Source organism: Bidens hawaiensis, unplaced genomic scaffold (assembly GCF_021521415.1).
Source record: "Bidens hawaiensis isolate Kalapana, Puna unplaced genomic scaffold, B.hawaiensis_p1.1 tig00021509_1, whole genome shotgun sequence".
NCBI classification, from domain to species: Eukaryota; Viridiplantae; Streptophyta; class Magnoliopsida; order Asterales; family Asteraceae; genus Bidens; species Bidens hawaiensis.
The window spans coordinates 134,026-149,174 of NW_027493343.1; the positions used below are offsets into that span (position 1 = coordinate 134,026).

Here is a 15,149-nt window from a genome sequence, read left to right on the forward strand (position 1 = left end):
AAAATTATGCACTACTGTTTGAATCACTGCTTAAAAACAATTAGTAGTTTACCGTACAAATTAAAATTCTTCGACAATAATGCACCTTTATTTTTTTAATTTGCAATTCCTTGTGACTTTCAAATTTTATTCTAACAAGTCTGCAACTTCAATTTTGATATTTCCTTATTTCACCATTAATGCTAATTACTAATTCAGTTATTATTTACATTTAATAAACATAAACTTAGATTCATATATTGAAATAATTTAAAATAAGGATTATATATGAAAATTTGTTGAAAAATGGTGAGGATGACTATGAGCTTGACAAGTGGCAAAAGTTGTATTCTTTTATTAGAATAGATAGATAACTATTTACTGATAGTAATACACTAACATTGTCCATTGAACTCCTAACTTCAAGTTTCACTGCCGATGCAATCCCACATAAAAGTAACTTCATGTGTCAATAATGAATGGTTGGTCGACTGATTCTCATCCAAATTAAAATGATGTAATTTGTTTTGAAACGACATAAGTGAAAGTTTGGAACAAAAAAAGTTACTTTCAACTTAGGGTAAGATTATCAAATAAACTTGGGAGTGTGAATAGATTACTACATTAGTTGTCATACATATTACTATATTAGTATCAGTCAATGATACATAGATTAGATTATTAAACATAATAGTCTGAGATCCTTTGTGATCTCCTTCACTTATTGAAGTCGCACGTTTTCCTTCTTTTGGATCAGATATCAATATAAAGATATAATATTTGTGGATATTAAAATATAGCATGTGACAATGTATTACTGGTTTTCTTCCCATCTACCACTGAACCTTTAATATATGACATTATCAAATTTTGTCAAAGAAAGCAATCATTCATAATAATAAGTGCTTCAATACCTAATTATTACATGATTAACAAAATTAATTAACTCAACTCCGACTTGTAACAAGTCTTATTTAATTAAAACTCATGCCAACAAGAAACTTGAAGCACCGATTAAGTCGATCAAGTCAATTAACCGATGTAGTACATGGGATCGGGCACTTTGAAGGTACGGTCGCCAGTGTTGGTACCAATTAGATCGCTCCATTGATCACCCATGTTACCTCTAATCCTGTATCCAGCCTCTTCTAATTCCTTTCTCTTGCCTGATTTATATTGAACCGCAGTACCATGATCATTAGTTCCCCTACACATATTTTCAAAATTTTAACATTAGGTTAGTTGCAATATCAATGTGAAATATATACTAAAAAAAATTTAACATAATGAATTACCAATTAGTTTTAGACAACATAATCTTAGGCCATTTTCTACTAAAATATATCATTTGACATTTTTATATTTTTAATTAAAAAACTTTTTGATCTAATCAAAAACTTTCACATGACACATATTATTATGTCGGCCATCATATTTTGACTAGCACAACAAATTTCCATCTGGCCTAGCACAATGGATTTGTTGCGTAAATATTGAAATTTGTTACGCCATGATTGAAATATGTTGCGTCAATATTGAAATCGGCTAATGTTCCTTTATATAAAAATAATTGCTTACTTTAGGATGAACTTCTCCCATTTAGTATAACCAATATTCTTCATATTTCTAATACGAGGTTCCGAGACAGCTTGCTTTGTTCCGGTGAGAAACACGATCTTAAATCCCAACTCTATAAGTTGGTTGTCATTCTTCGGTACCATAACGGGATTTGCAACCCAAGTTTGATACAAACTAACGCGTGTAGAACCCAAGTCAAGGAACTTCTTGACGCAGGCATCTTACGCGTTAGTAGATATCAAACTTGGGTTGCAAATCCCGTTATGGTACCGAAGAATGACAAACAATGGCGCATGTGCATAGATTTCAAAGATTTGAACAAAGCATGCCCCAAAGATTGTTATCCGTTACCTGAAATTGATCTTAAGGTGGATTCGTTGGCACCATTCCGCCTTAAATGCTTCCTGGACGCGTATAAGGGATACCATCAAATCCACATGGCCGTTGATGATCAGGACAAAACCGCTTTTCGGACGCCCGATGGCACATTTTGTTATCAAATGATGCCATTCGGACTTAAGAATGCCGGGTCCACATACCAACGCCTGATGGACAAAGAGTTTCATTCCCAAATTGGGAGGAACTTGGAAGTCTACATGGATGACTTGGTCATCAAAAGCCCTGATCCAGAAGCGATGTTGAAAGACATCGAAGAAACTTTCAACACGCTCAGGAAGATAAACATGAAGCTCAACCCGAGCAAGTGTGCCTTTGGAATGGAAGAAGGGAAGTTCTTGGGGGTCATCGTCACTAAAGATGGCTACAGAGCGAACCCTGAAAAGGTCGAAGCCATTATCAAAATGGAATCACCTACTACCATCAAACAGGCTCAGACACTGAATGGACGACTAGTGGCACTTAATCGCTTTTTGGCAAACCACGCGGATAAGTCGTTTCCCTTCGTGTCAACGTTGAGAAACTGTTTGAAGAAAACGCACTTCCGCTGGACACCAGAAGCGGAAGCAGCTTTTCAGGAGATTCGGTCACGCTTGATCGAACTCCCACCACTCACAGCACCAGAAGCGGGAGAGGAGTTAATCCTATACCTTTCCGCAACTGATAGAGCAACCGGGGCAGTCCTGCTAGTAGAGCGAAAAGGCATCCAGATGCCAATCTATTATGTCAGCCGTATCCTAACAGACGTAGAAACCCGGTACTCTACCCTCGAAAAATTAGTCTTAGCACTTTTACACGCCTCACGCAGGTTAAGACGATATTTCCAGGGTCACCCAATCACCATCCTCTCCAACTTTAAACTTGCAAACGTTCTAGGCAAACCCGAGTTATCGGGACGCCTAGCCAAATGGGCAATTGAGTTGGGAGAATACGCGATAAAGTATAAGCCAAGACCAGCCATAAAGGGCCAGGTTCTGGCCGACTTTATTGCAGAAGTGCCTGCATCGCGGGAAAAAGAGTGCCAGGAAGAGGCTCAACCCTCTCCAGCACAAGATATCAAGGATGTCTGGCGACTCTACACTGATGGGGCAGCTAATAACGAGGGTTCAGGCGCAGGGCTAAAGCTAACCAACCCAGCGGGCCAAGAATACACCTACGCTATTCGATTGGATTTTCCAAGTACGAATAACGAAGCCGAGTATGAGGCATTCCTGGCTGGGCTGAGAATTGCGCGTAAGATGGGAGTGAAAAACTTGGAAGCCCACGTGGATTCCATGTTAGTAGCCAATCAAATCAACGGGACGTACACGGCCGTGAACGACACAATGGCCCTGTACCTCGCACAAGCAAAATCCCTTATGCGCGATTTCAATGACTGCAAAGTCATACACGTCAAGCGAAGTGAAAACAAATCTGCGGATGCGTTAAGAAAGCTTGCTTCATTAACCTTTACCCACCTAGGAAAGGATATCCGCATTGAACTCCTCGAGACACCTTCGGTCCCGCACAAGGAAATTTGTGTCATCCAAACCGGCACGGAAACGTGGATGACACCAATAATAAAATACCTTGCGACAGGTACACTACCGGAGTCCAAAACACAGGCAAGAAAACTACGCTGTAAAGCACTGAATTATCAACTCATCGATGACATCCTTTACAGACGTAACTTTCTTGGCCCACTCTTAAGATGCGTGGACAACCAAGATGCTGACTACCTCCTAAGGGAAGTACACGAAGGCATCTGTGGAGTACACGCAGGTCCCCGCGCTGTTGTTGCCAAGCTAAACAACGCGGGATACTTTTGGCCGGGGATGCATACGGATGCGCTGGCATACATCAGAAAATGCAGGTCTTGCCAGCTTTACGCACCCAACACGCACCGCCCGAAGAATGAACTTGTTCCAGTCACTTCTTCATGGCCATTTCAGAAGTGGGCCATCGATGTGACAGGCCCATTTCCTACAGCAGCAGGAAATGTTCAGTTCCTAGTGGTAGCCATCGACTACTTCACCAAGTGGATAGAAGCAAAACCTTTAGCCCAAACAACCGCGAAACATATCAAAAAATTTATTTGGGAATTTATTATTTGTCGTTTTGGACTTCCACAGAATTTGGTGAGCGATAACGGCACCAACTTTGCTGACAAGAAGCTACAACAGTGGCTGAAAGAACTTCAAATCACCCACACCTTTACCTCAGTGGCACACCCGCAAGGTAATGGTGAGGTGGAAAGAGCAAATAAGAGCATCGTCGAAGGCATAAAGAAAAGACTATTGGAACACAGATCCGGCTGGGTGGACGAGCTTCCGCACGTCCTTTGGGCAAACAGAACGCTGAAGAAGGCCAGTACGGGAGAAACCCCGTTCAGCCTCACTTATGGCACTGAAGACATGGTTCCGGTCGAAATTGGTTTACCCTCACCAAGGGTCTTGATTCAGCCAGAAGACAATGATGCGGAAAGACGGTTGGATCTTATGCTAACCGAGGAACGCAGAGACTTAGCCGCAGTGCGTGAAGAGAACTACAAGCGACAAATGCAAAAGTACTACAACACGCGGGTAAAACTCTGCAACTTCAATATAGGAGACTACATACTGCGCAACAACGAGGCTACGAACCAAGAACGCCCAGGAAAGCTGGCCCCGGTCTGGGAAGGGCCATACATTATCAAAGAAGTCCTGGGAAAGGGCGCATACCGGCTCGAAAGGCTCGATGGCACTCCCATCCCAAGAACATGGAATGGAGCTCAATTACGCAAATGTTATATGTAGATCAATTCCAAAACTTGTAAAGAAAAGGCCTAGAGCCACTTCTAATGGAAATGATTCTCCTTTCATAGTGTTAACTTTACCTTTATACTTATGAACTTCCCACACTGGTGCCGGTATTCACCGCATAAATCGGGAAGAAGTAAGTCGTTACGTGTGGAAGGCGGCAAAACCCGCATAAACACAACGTTGAAAATAAGGGAAACCTACACGCAGGTCAGATGTAAGTAAAGTTTAGCCATCCTTGTAAGTGCAAGTGACGGTCTTACCCGCACAATCACGAACAAGGAAGCAAAACTTCAACCTATCATCTACCACGTTCATAGGTTATCCTAAAAAAAAAAAAAAAAAAAAAAAAAGATGAGGAAAACCTACACGCAGGTCAGATATGGGTAAAGTTTAGCCATCCTACTACGTGCAAGTGACGGTCCTACCCGCACAATCACGAAAGAGGAAGCAAAACTTCACACCTATTATCTACCACGTTCAAAGGTTAACTTATCCTCAAAAGATGAGGAAAACCTACACGCAGGTTAGATGGTAAAGTTTAGCCATCCTACTACGTGCAAGTGACGGTCTTACCCGCACAATCACGAAAGAGGAAGCAAAACTTCACACCTATTATCTACCACGTTCAAAGGTTAACTTATCCTCAAAAGATGAGGAAAACCTACACGCAGGTCAGATGGTAAAGTTTAGCCATCCTACTACGTGCAAGTGACGGTCCTACCCGCACAATCACGGAAGAGGAAGCAAAACTTCACACCTATCTACCACGTTCAAAGGTTAACTTATTCTAAACACTTGGAAAATTGCTAATTTAAACTAAAGCCATAACTTTTATAAAGCAAGGAATCCAATGAAAGAAGCGGTCTTAGCCGCACAAAGATTTACATTTCATAAATATTCGTTACAAGAATGGCCGGGTAACTACCCGCCTACAAGAAAGTAAATCTATACAAACTAAATCTATCCTAGCAGCGGGAAGGGATCTTCAGGATCAGGCTTCAGGGCCACTTCCACTTGGACCAGCGCCGTCAGTAGAGCGTGGTTGTTCAAGGAAAGCCTTAAGGATAGCTAGCCCATCATCAGCAGCAGCAACTTCATTCACCTTCTCCACCACCGGATGCGGGAAGGCAGCATACTGATTCACTGCTTGGTCGTAAATAGCTTCAGTATCCACATTATACAAAGGGAAGTTGGAAGGCGGGACGCCTTTCTCAACGAACCCTAGACCAAGCAGGAAGCCGACCCGTTCCCCATCCTCGTGAGAAGCGTTAAGGGCTGCGCTCATAGCATCGTCGTAAGATGTCTCTGAGAAGACCCGATGCACAACCTACATAAGAAAATATACAAGTGTCAACACCCTATTTACAAAGAAGAGCGTAAAGACATGAAAGTTTACCTGAGACAACGCTTCTCGAAGAAGCCATTCCTTGGCAACCAGAGCTTCTTGGAGGGCAGCTTGAGCCTCGTTACGGGCGCGTTCGGCTTCACTCTTGTTAAGGTTGGCAAGCAACACTTCTTTAGCCGCAGCCTCTTCGACGCCCTTTAGCTTCCGCTCAGTATGGTCAAGCACCCCCCCTCTGGTCCAAGATCTCCTGGAGCTTTTTGGCGTCTTCCATCGCCAAGGCATCATGAGCCTGCTGGAGAGCCTCTAATTTGGCTTTAAGTTCTTCATTCTCCACGCGCAGAGGCTCAGCAACAGCTTCAGCCTTGGTGGCCCTCTCGGTTGCGTTCCTCGCAGTTTCCTTAGCCAGCCGAAGCTGTTCATTAACAGCTTGGGCAGCCTTGGAACGGGCCTCGAGTCGAGCCTGAACTTCAACCTCGAGGGCCTTGAAGGCCTTCTCCTTCTCCGCAGCCACTGCGGCAAGTTTTTGGTTCTCCTCCCGGACAGCCCGCGCCTGAGCTACTTCCTTGAGGCGAGCTGCTTTTAACTTGTCGTTTTCACGACAAAGCAGCTCGACGCGCGGCTGCATCCGGGCCAGGAGAACCCGAAGCTCATTGGTTAGCCTACCCTCCTGGTAGCTAGCCATGGCTTGCCCCAACGCACCACTAGGAGCAGCGTGACGAGCCCATTCCACGCACTCCACAGGGGTGCGAAGGGTTGTTCCTCGGCGAATGTTCCATCGTGGAACATACACTTCATTGGAATCCGACACTGCAAAAAACACAAAGCAGTTAGGAAAAGATGATAAAATATGTATATAAAATGGGCCAGAAGAACCCTACGCACCTGTAGGGTCAATAACAGGCCGATAGCCGCCGAACCCATCACCTGAACCCAAAGGAAATCCATCCAAGAGGTCAGGCAGATGGGAAGGTAGCAAAGATTGGCGGGAAGCCCCATGCGTACCTGATGGACCGGCCGTTGTTGCCGATGGCGGGGGCATGGTAGCAGCCGCCGTGGTCGCCGCCGCGGTCGCTGCCGCAGAATCCGCAGCAATAGTAACCGCCGGCTCTGTGAAGGATGCTGTAAAAATCGCACTCACAGCCGGCGGTGACGTCATCTCGGCTGGAACAGTCGGCTCAGAGTGAGCAACTGAACCAGCGGAAGCAGGCGCAGGCGCCTGGGTCGACGCCTCAGGTAGGCTGACCAAGCCTACCGTCATTGGCGGAGAGGTACTACTCGGCGCCTCACCCTGGAATGCGTGAACATCCACGCCTGCGTAAAGAAGAAAAGTGTTAAAAGATCAAGCTATGAAGATAAAAGCTAAAGGAAAATTGTACTTACGGGTTTTCTTGAGCCTAAAGGTACGGAGAGGCGGGGACGGACCCGATGGAGCCGGCCTCTTCGCGCCGGTCACCGTCGTCTTCTTTGGCTCTCCGGAGGTGACAGTCGCAACCTCCGGAGCGGTGGTCTTATCACCACCGGGATTCCCCGCCACCTCTTCGCTCCCGGTCTCCGAATCAGACCGAGGCGCTGGATCGGCAGTGGAGGCCTTCTCTTTCCCCTTCCCGCCGGCAGCCTTTTTCTTCCGCACCAACGGAGGACCATCTGCGGATTCCTCATCAGAACATACGATTAGAGGAATTCCAGCAGAGGTTTCAACATTGAGGGGTCGAGGGTCGAATAACGCCTTACCTGGCCGACGGGCACTGAGGATCTCATGGCCTAGCGGATAGACCTCCACGAACCGATCCGCCGTTTGTTCTAGGACGGGCAACTCGTTCTCGTCTAGAGCGCGAGTACCCATCCGGGCGGGACCGTCAGCCTCCCGCGGATTAAGGAGCGACTGCAGGTCGTTCCCCTCTGAAATAAACAGGAAAAAAGTTAGAAGAAACTCAAAATCAACAAAAGGGAAAAAGGCATACCGTAAGGAACAGAGTTCGAACCGTATTCGAGGACGATCGGAATCTTGCGCGCATCAGCCTCCTTCCACACCCGGCTCATCCCCAGCATCACCATCCCGGACTCCGCAAACCGGTAAACCGGAGATTGGACCCGAGATATCTTTGCAAACCATTCCGCCTCCTGGTAGCTGGAGGCGTGAAGGCTGGGAAGGGCCTGCCCGTTCTTGAATTTCATAGCAATGGGGATGGCGCGAGCGGATATGAAGAAAAACTCCCGCTTCCACGAGCGAAGACTGCGCTCGGTCGCGCAGATCTTTAAACCCTTGATTCGGGTTGTCAAGGTGTACCACCCCTGGATGCACCTCCAAGTGTAGAAGGTCATCAGGCGGTCAACATAGGGCTCAACGCCCAAAATCCGGCACACCCACTCGAAGTGGCGAATCTTGGCGATCGCCATGGGGTGCAACTCGGTCAAATGAACACCGTGCCTCTCAAGGACACGGTAAACAAACTTTGTCAATGGGAACCTAAGATTCCCATAAACAAAGAATGCTGCATAAACCCCGATCTTGCCTCTGGGGGCATCGTACACAGTATCATGGGGTTCAGGAAACTCAGGCTCGAGAGACTCGAGCATGAACTTCCTGATGACATACCGGTACAGATCGCCGGGCAGAGCACACTGGCACTCGCCAGCAGTACTCTTGTCATCAGCTGTAGAATCGATATCACGAGACATCTTGTAAAAGAAGAAGAAAACGATTTCGGGAGAATGCTTGCCTGAAAAGGATAAGTATTCGCCGGAAATCGCAAAGAAGATGAAGAGAAGAGTGAAAGTGTGGATTACAAATAACCCTCTCCCCCTTTATATACTAATCGCAATTAATGCGATGAAATTAATGCGGAAGAGAGAGAAAACGAAGGTGCAATGAAACTACGACACGTGGCAAAAAGCAAGCTGGCAACAGCTGTTGACAGGACGCATACCATTAATTTCGCGGCCACGCGCCCGAAAAATCGCGCCCACGTGCCTGAAAAAGCGTCTGGAATGACCATGTACTGTCACGTCACCATAACTTCCTGCACGTCCTGACACAGTCAGAAGAAACCATCGCACGACGTTTCAGATGTTTGGACTGTTCCTATCTTTCCACCAACTCTTCGAATTTCAAAATTCAAAATTCAAAACGATTCAAAAGTGAGCGGGAAAGTACCCCTTACCTTGGCAACCAAGTAACCGTAAGACGGATGCGGGTACAGTGTTAAGTCAAAACCCTTCACATACCTAGCACCCGCAGGGAATTGAAGCCAAGAATAACTTGGCAACCAAGTAACCGTCAGACGGATGCGTGTACAGTGTCAAGGCAAAACCCTTCACATACTTAGCACCCGCAGGGAATTGACGCCAGGAAAACCTTAGAAGTAAAGTAACCGTAAGACGAGTGCGGTTACAGTGTCAAGGCAAAACCCTTCACGTACTTAGCACTCTGCAGGGAATTCAAACCAAGAAGGATCTTCTGGGCCATGCTTGCGGAAACGTGAATAACATTCCCGCACGACGGGAACGTCGAGAACTATATTGTTTGAAACTCCAAGATGGAATTGGTGGTTTTAGCATAAATGATCACTATGTCCAAAACCACCAAGACCCCATGGAGAATCAACACAAGTGGGACTCAACGCTCCTGACGTGCGAGGAGGTTACAAACCTACCCGCTTCACACCCAAAGATCAAGCAGAAAAGTCGGGAATTTCTGCGTGACATCAGGAAAACCGCGGGATGAATCACCACGGAAAACCGAAAAACTATACCCTTTTCAAAACCCCTTGCTAAGTCCAAAAGTTCACCTCACTTTATTAAACATTCATGAGAAGAACATTGGACTGGGGGGACTTGAAGAGGTAGGTCCCAGCAGAGCCCAGTTGGACCCGCAAGACTCACCTTGAACAGGGACGTTTGCGCAATGACCAACTGCTCCAGCAGGACACACCATGCTCAAAGAACCTTACGCGCAGTACGCCAGCTGTACCCGCAGGGAAAGCCTCCCAATGGTGAAGTACCCCGCCTGTTCCCGCAGCTGCGGATACAAGCCATCAGGGAAGGCTACCCGCACTAACAGCAAGGCTACACGCACAATGCATTCGTTCAGTAGTCACATGAAGGAATGAGCAAGGCGGAAACACTCCCGCCTAAATGAGCCAGTCCGTATGCTTCTGGAAGGTCTTTCGTACTATACCTACTAAGGTATGGGCGGAACAGACAGTTTGACCAGAGCAGCCCATGAACTAATCACAGGGTGACAGCTCACCGACAACAATACGAGGATGAGCACCCTCTAGTACTGTTTGTCACTATTAGCCGCTGCCTACTCACCAACCCTTACGATGGGACGTGCGCAGCCTACAGTTGGTGGAACAGTGCGTAGCCGGCAGTAAAAGGAACAGTATACGGCCGACCTTATTACTGTTGGCCGTAACCTATCCACCAACCAGCATGGCCTGTGCGTAATCCACTGTTGGTAGAACAGGAATACTATTCAGCCGGCTGTACCTGCTTGGAAACCTACCTTCGGCTATAAATACTCCAACACCTTGGAATGGTAAGGACATCATCTGATATCTCAATCTTATCTAGCAATCTCTTAATATACACTTATATTCAGAGCAATCTAGTCTGATTCTCACGCCGGAGGGTGGTCACAAGGAGGAACCCCCCATTCTCAGTGACGAGCTTACGGTGTCTGTTTTGCAGGTCCCCTGAAGAACAACCTTCTCTGCTGGGCCTCATTCGTGGGAAACATTACTTAACCCCCAGATTATCTATAATCTGCCTGTGGGTTCACTTAGTGTTTCTTCACTTATTGAAGTCGCACGTTTTCCTTCTTTTGGATCAGATATCAATATAAAGATATAATATTTGTGGATATTAAAATATAGCATGTGACAATGTATTACTGGTTTTCTTCCCATCTACCACTGAACCTTTAATATATGACAATCAAATTTTGTCAAAGAAAGCAATCATTCATAATAATAAGTGCTTCAATACCTAATTATTACATGATTAACAAAATTAATTAACTCAACTCCGACTTGTAACAAGTCTTATTTAATTAAAACTCATGCCAACAAGAAACTTGAAGCACCGATTAAGTCGATCAAGTCAATTAACCGATGTAGTACATGGGATCGGGCACTTTGAAGGTACGGTCGCCAGTGTTGGTACCAATTAGATCGCTCCATTGATCACCCATGTTACCTCTAATCCTGTATCCAGCCTCTTCTAATTCCTTTCTCTTGCCTGATTTATATTGAACCGCAGTACCATGATCATTAGTTCCCCTACACATATTTTCAAAATTTTAACATTAGGTTAGTTGCAATATCAATGTGAAATATATACTAAAAAAAATTTAACATAATGAATTACCAATTAGTTTTAGACAACATAATCTTAGGCCATTTTCTACTAAAATATATCATTTGACATTTTTATATTTTTAATTAAAAAACTTTTTGATCTAATCAAAAACTTTCACATGACACATATTATTATGTCGGCCATCATATTTTGACTAGCACAACAAATTTCCATCTGGCCTAGCACAATGGATTTGTTGCGTAAATATTGAAATTTGTTACGCCATGATTGAAATATGTTGCGTCAATATTGAAATCGGCTAATGTTCCTTTATATAAAAATAATTGCTTACTTTAGGATGAACTTCTCCCATTTAGTATAACCAATATTCTTCATATTTCTAATACGAGGTTCCGAGACAGCTTGCTTTGTTCCGGTGAGAAACACGATCTTAAATCCCAACTCTATAAGTTGGTTGTACAGTTTAAGAGACCCCGGTATGGCCACCCCTGCTGCTTCCGCCACCCATAGGTCAAACGCCGTCGAATTATACGGTAAAGCCCTGAATAATAATAATTCATTAAAATAAACTCATTAAACCACATATATACATATGCAAGGGCTAGATAATGTACAAATAACATTTACCGTACAAACAATATAAAGTACACAAAAAAAATTGTGTTTGTGGCATTTTTTAATTAAACTACAGCAAAAATAAAAACAAATAATAATAATTACGCTACACTTTACAGGTTGAGTAATTATTATTAATCCACTTTTATTTTGATGTAGTGTAACTACTCTGTTCATAATAATTACAAAAATATCATTGCGTCCATTTTTTTCTTTGATACATATTTTCCTGCATATGTCTATATAAATTATTTTTAACATGGTATCACGTACCCAAAAGCGACCGAATTTCTAGCATAATAAGGGAGATTAGAGAGTGTGGTTTCATCAATATCAAAAATCCAAATGTCCTTGCCATCACCAGTGAGGTTAAGGCTTTTGGCATACTTATAGGCTTCGTTCGCAACAAAATCGCAGTCCGCACGGTATTGTTTACCGAGCATGTAATGACCAACATAGTCCGCACATTCGTCTGGAACTAAGGTCCAGTCTTTGAGGTTGCTAGTCTCAACGGCTAGTCGCCAACTATTGCAGTTAAGGTCGGGGTGTTTGAGCCCGCCTGAGCCCGAATGCGGCATTAGTAGGTGGATTTGGTTAGGGGTTTGAGATGCAAAGGTGGTTGCAAGGGTTGCCATGAGGATAAGAAACGTGAAACCCATGTTTGGTTTTGAATAATGTTGTTGTGTTGTGTTAAGGTGTCGTGTGTTTTGGTTATATAAGTGAAGGTTTGGTAAAATGGGCTTTATGTTGTGATATATTACGAGTCTACCACTTCAAGTGTGTGTACGTGGTTAGCTACTTATTTTTTGTGAATGAAAAAAAGAAACAAAGCTTTATTGGTTGGTTGTTTGTTTGAACAAAATATGTGCACAAGTATATAGGTGATTTAAAAGAAGTGTTACCAATGTAAAAGTGCATAGTAGTCGGTTAGATTATGTGGCATGGACTAAAATTCATTAGTTTTCAAATAATGACACGTTAATGTTATATCATATCTTACTTTATTTCACTTTTTTTCTTCAATATTTAAAAAATACTTTCCAATTCACCGATTACTTTCTTTTACAAATAAAATAATACTCTCTATATATATATAATTAAAATTTAATGTAACTAAAGTTAATACAACATAAAACATTACCACTTAGAAAACATTAATTTATAACTAATATATATAAACATAAAATTAAAAATTTATATAAATTTGAGTCTTATCACCGTCGAGTAGTTCGAAAAACGTAAATATATTTAACTAAGTTTACTGGTTCAAAGTTCAAACACATGTCAAAGTTGTTTACGAGACCAAAATATTTGTTCTTTCGAAAAAAATTCGCGTTCGTTAAAATTTATTCCGGGATTTTCAAATATTTTTTTTTGCACAAACCTATGTATTTTTTTAGCTTTAACAAATGCAAATTATTAACCAAAAATTATTAATATACATACTTATTTTAAAAAGATGAAGATTTGTGAAATGGTTAGGAAAATTTCCCAAAACTTTTGCCAATTCACCAAACACAAACAGTTGAGGTGGTGTTCCCCAATATGCCATATAGCACACCAATTGGTGAATTGATGTCTATACCACATAGCACAACAATCGTATTATTGAGTTCACTCAATTAGATGTAAGATTTATTAGTGAAGCATGTATTTTGAACTACAAACTGTCATTTTTATATGTAATTTTTCTATAACCACAATGAATATTTTGTAAATGATAGTTTACGGGACCGTGTTACAATTAAATAAGCCATTGAATTCAGCATATGCTTTGTCCTATATCTACATAAGAATAGGGATGTTCATAGTTCGATTTAACTAGTTTAATGGAAAATTTAGTAATGCACTGCTAAAATACGATTTTGAAAAAAAGACAAATAAAGTTGCCGAGTTGGTTGGTCGACTGATTTGGTCGGTTTTCACGGTCCTGCGGTTTTACATTTGTTTTTTTGACGTTTAGAAGTTTTAAACTAAAGTAATATTTTTTTAAAAGCATAAATTTATAATAAATCATTTTTTAATAGTCAAAATTTTCATCTTTTATTTACAATTTTAACCACCTAAATATTACAATTACTTCATGACTCGAACATGGGTTCCCACCAAGAAGGATTGCCTCCTAACACTATGCCAAAGCCTAAGTGGCATAAATGTTCAATTTTTTTTGAACGACCAACTAAGTAACGCCGGGTACTCCGTACGCAACCCCCATTGGCTAATGGTAACCTGAGCCGGCCACTAGTCCGGACGGACGGAGCCCCTAGCGGTCCACCTATTGAGAGATTCACCGGATAAAACCCGACCCCACGCCCGCCAAACGGCACGACAGCGAGGAGCCGGTAAAACCGGGTGAGATCAGGACTCGAACCCTGACAAGCCAGGGTCATCCCTCATATCTCCCATATAAATTGGTGGTAGTGAGGTTTGAACTCCCTACCTCTTACTAGTAAAGTGAGTGCTCTACCATTAAGCCACAACCAATTTATGGCATAAATGTTCAATGTTAATAAATTACATACTCTTCACTTCATATTTCATGTTTCCCAATCGGATTTGAATTTTTGTGTCATCCTTCTCATGATGGATTAGGTAAGGATAATGGTTGGTATTATTTGTATAAAAAAATGCTTCACTCATTTAAGTAGATATATTTCTTTTTCCTCTTGTGGCAGCTTTCCTAATAATCCATATGGTTGTGATGTTGATGTTGTTTATTTTAAATTTCATTTAAATAAATGATAAAACAATATAAGTATCAACTATTAGAGTTCACCTATACATGAATACGAATATTGTAGCCAGATAATTTGCTGAAATAAAAACTCAAAATATTTACGTATTAATCTTTTATAATAACTCAAGGTTACTGAATTATTTTCACGATATTTGAACTATTATTAACCCGAAAGTCTTTTTAAACAAGCATTCCTTCAATATTTTCTACGGTAAGTTATTATTAATGAGAATTTATATTCAAAACTATAATTTTAATTAGAACACTGTTTAATATAAAAAAAACTAGTATATAAATATTCTAACCCGCAATTTTCTTTTTATCAAAATATAATTACTAATTATCAGGAAAAAGAAAGATTCAAAGCTAATATAAGAGCATCTCCAAGGCTCGTTTT

General features: G+C 42.3%; 1 protein-coding gene and 1 long non-coding RNA gene across 2 annotated transcripts; both read right to left on the reverse strand.

Annotated features, from left to right (window-relative positions):
• Positions 1 to 847: 847 nt before the first annotated feature.
• LOC143563694 (uncharacterized) lies at positions 848 to 1,684 on the reverse strand. The gene is made up of 2 exons (XR_013140711.1): positions 1,558 to 1,684; positions 848 to 1,186 (listed from the first exon to the last, which is right to left on the reverse strand). It is a non-coding gene; the product is annotated as an uncharacterized LOC143563694 (long non-coding RNA).
• Positions 1,685 to 11,021: 9,337 nt separating this feature from the next.
• LOC143563695 (acid phosphatase 1-like) lies at positions 11,022 to 12,722 on the reverse strand. Its single transcript, XM_077051183.1, has 3 exons — positions 12,289 to 12,722; positions 11,732 to 11,941; positions 11,022 to 11,360 (listed from the first exon to the last, which is right to left on the reverse strand). Exons 1-3 carry the CDS (start codon positions 12,672 to 12,674, stop codon positions 11,186 to 11,188), a joined length of 771 nt encoding a protein of 256 aa, XP_076907298.1. The 5' UTR covers positions 12,675 to 12,722; the 3' UTR covers positions 11,022 to 11,185.
• Positions 12,723 to 15,149: the final 2,427 nt, after the last annotated feature.

What these genes read in the sequence shown, in the direction of transcription:
- LOC143563695 (XM_077051183.1), bottom strand. Translation starts at nt 12,674, where the DNA reads ATGGGTTTCACGTTTCTTATCCTCATGGCAACCCTTGCAACCACCTTT. An exon ending in AGAAATTCGGTCGCTTTTGG is followed by an intron (nt 11,942 to 12,288) that starts GTACGTGATACC and finishes ATTATTATTCAG; the next exon opens with GGCTTTACCGTATAATTCGA. An exon ending in TGGGAGAAGTTCATCCTAAA is followed by an intron (nt 11,361 to 11,731) that starts GTAAGCAATTAT and finishes AAATATGTGTAG; the next exon opens with GGGAACTAATGATCATGGTA.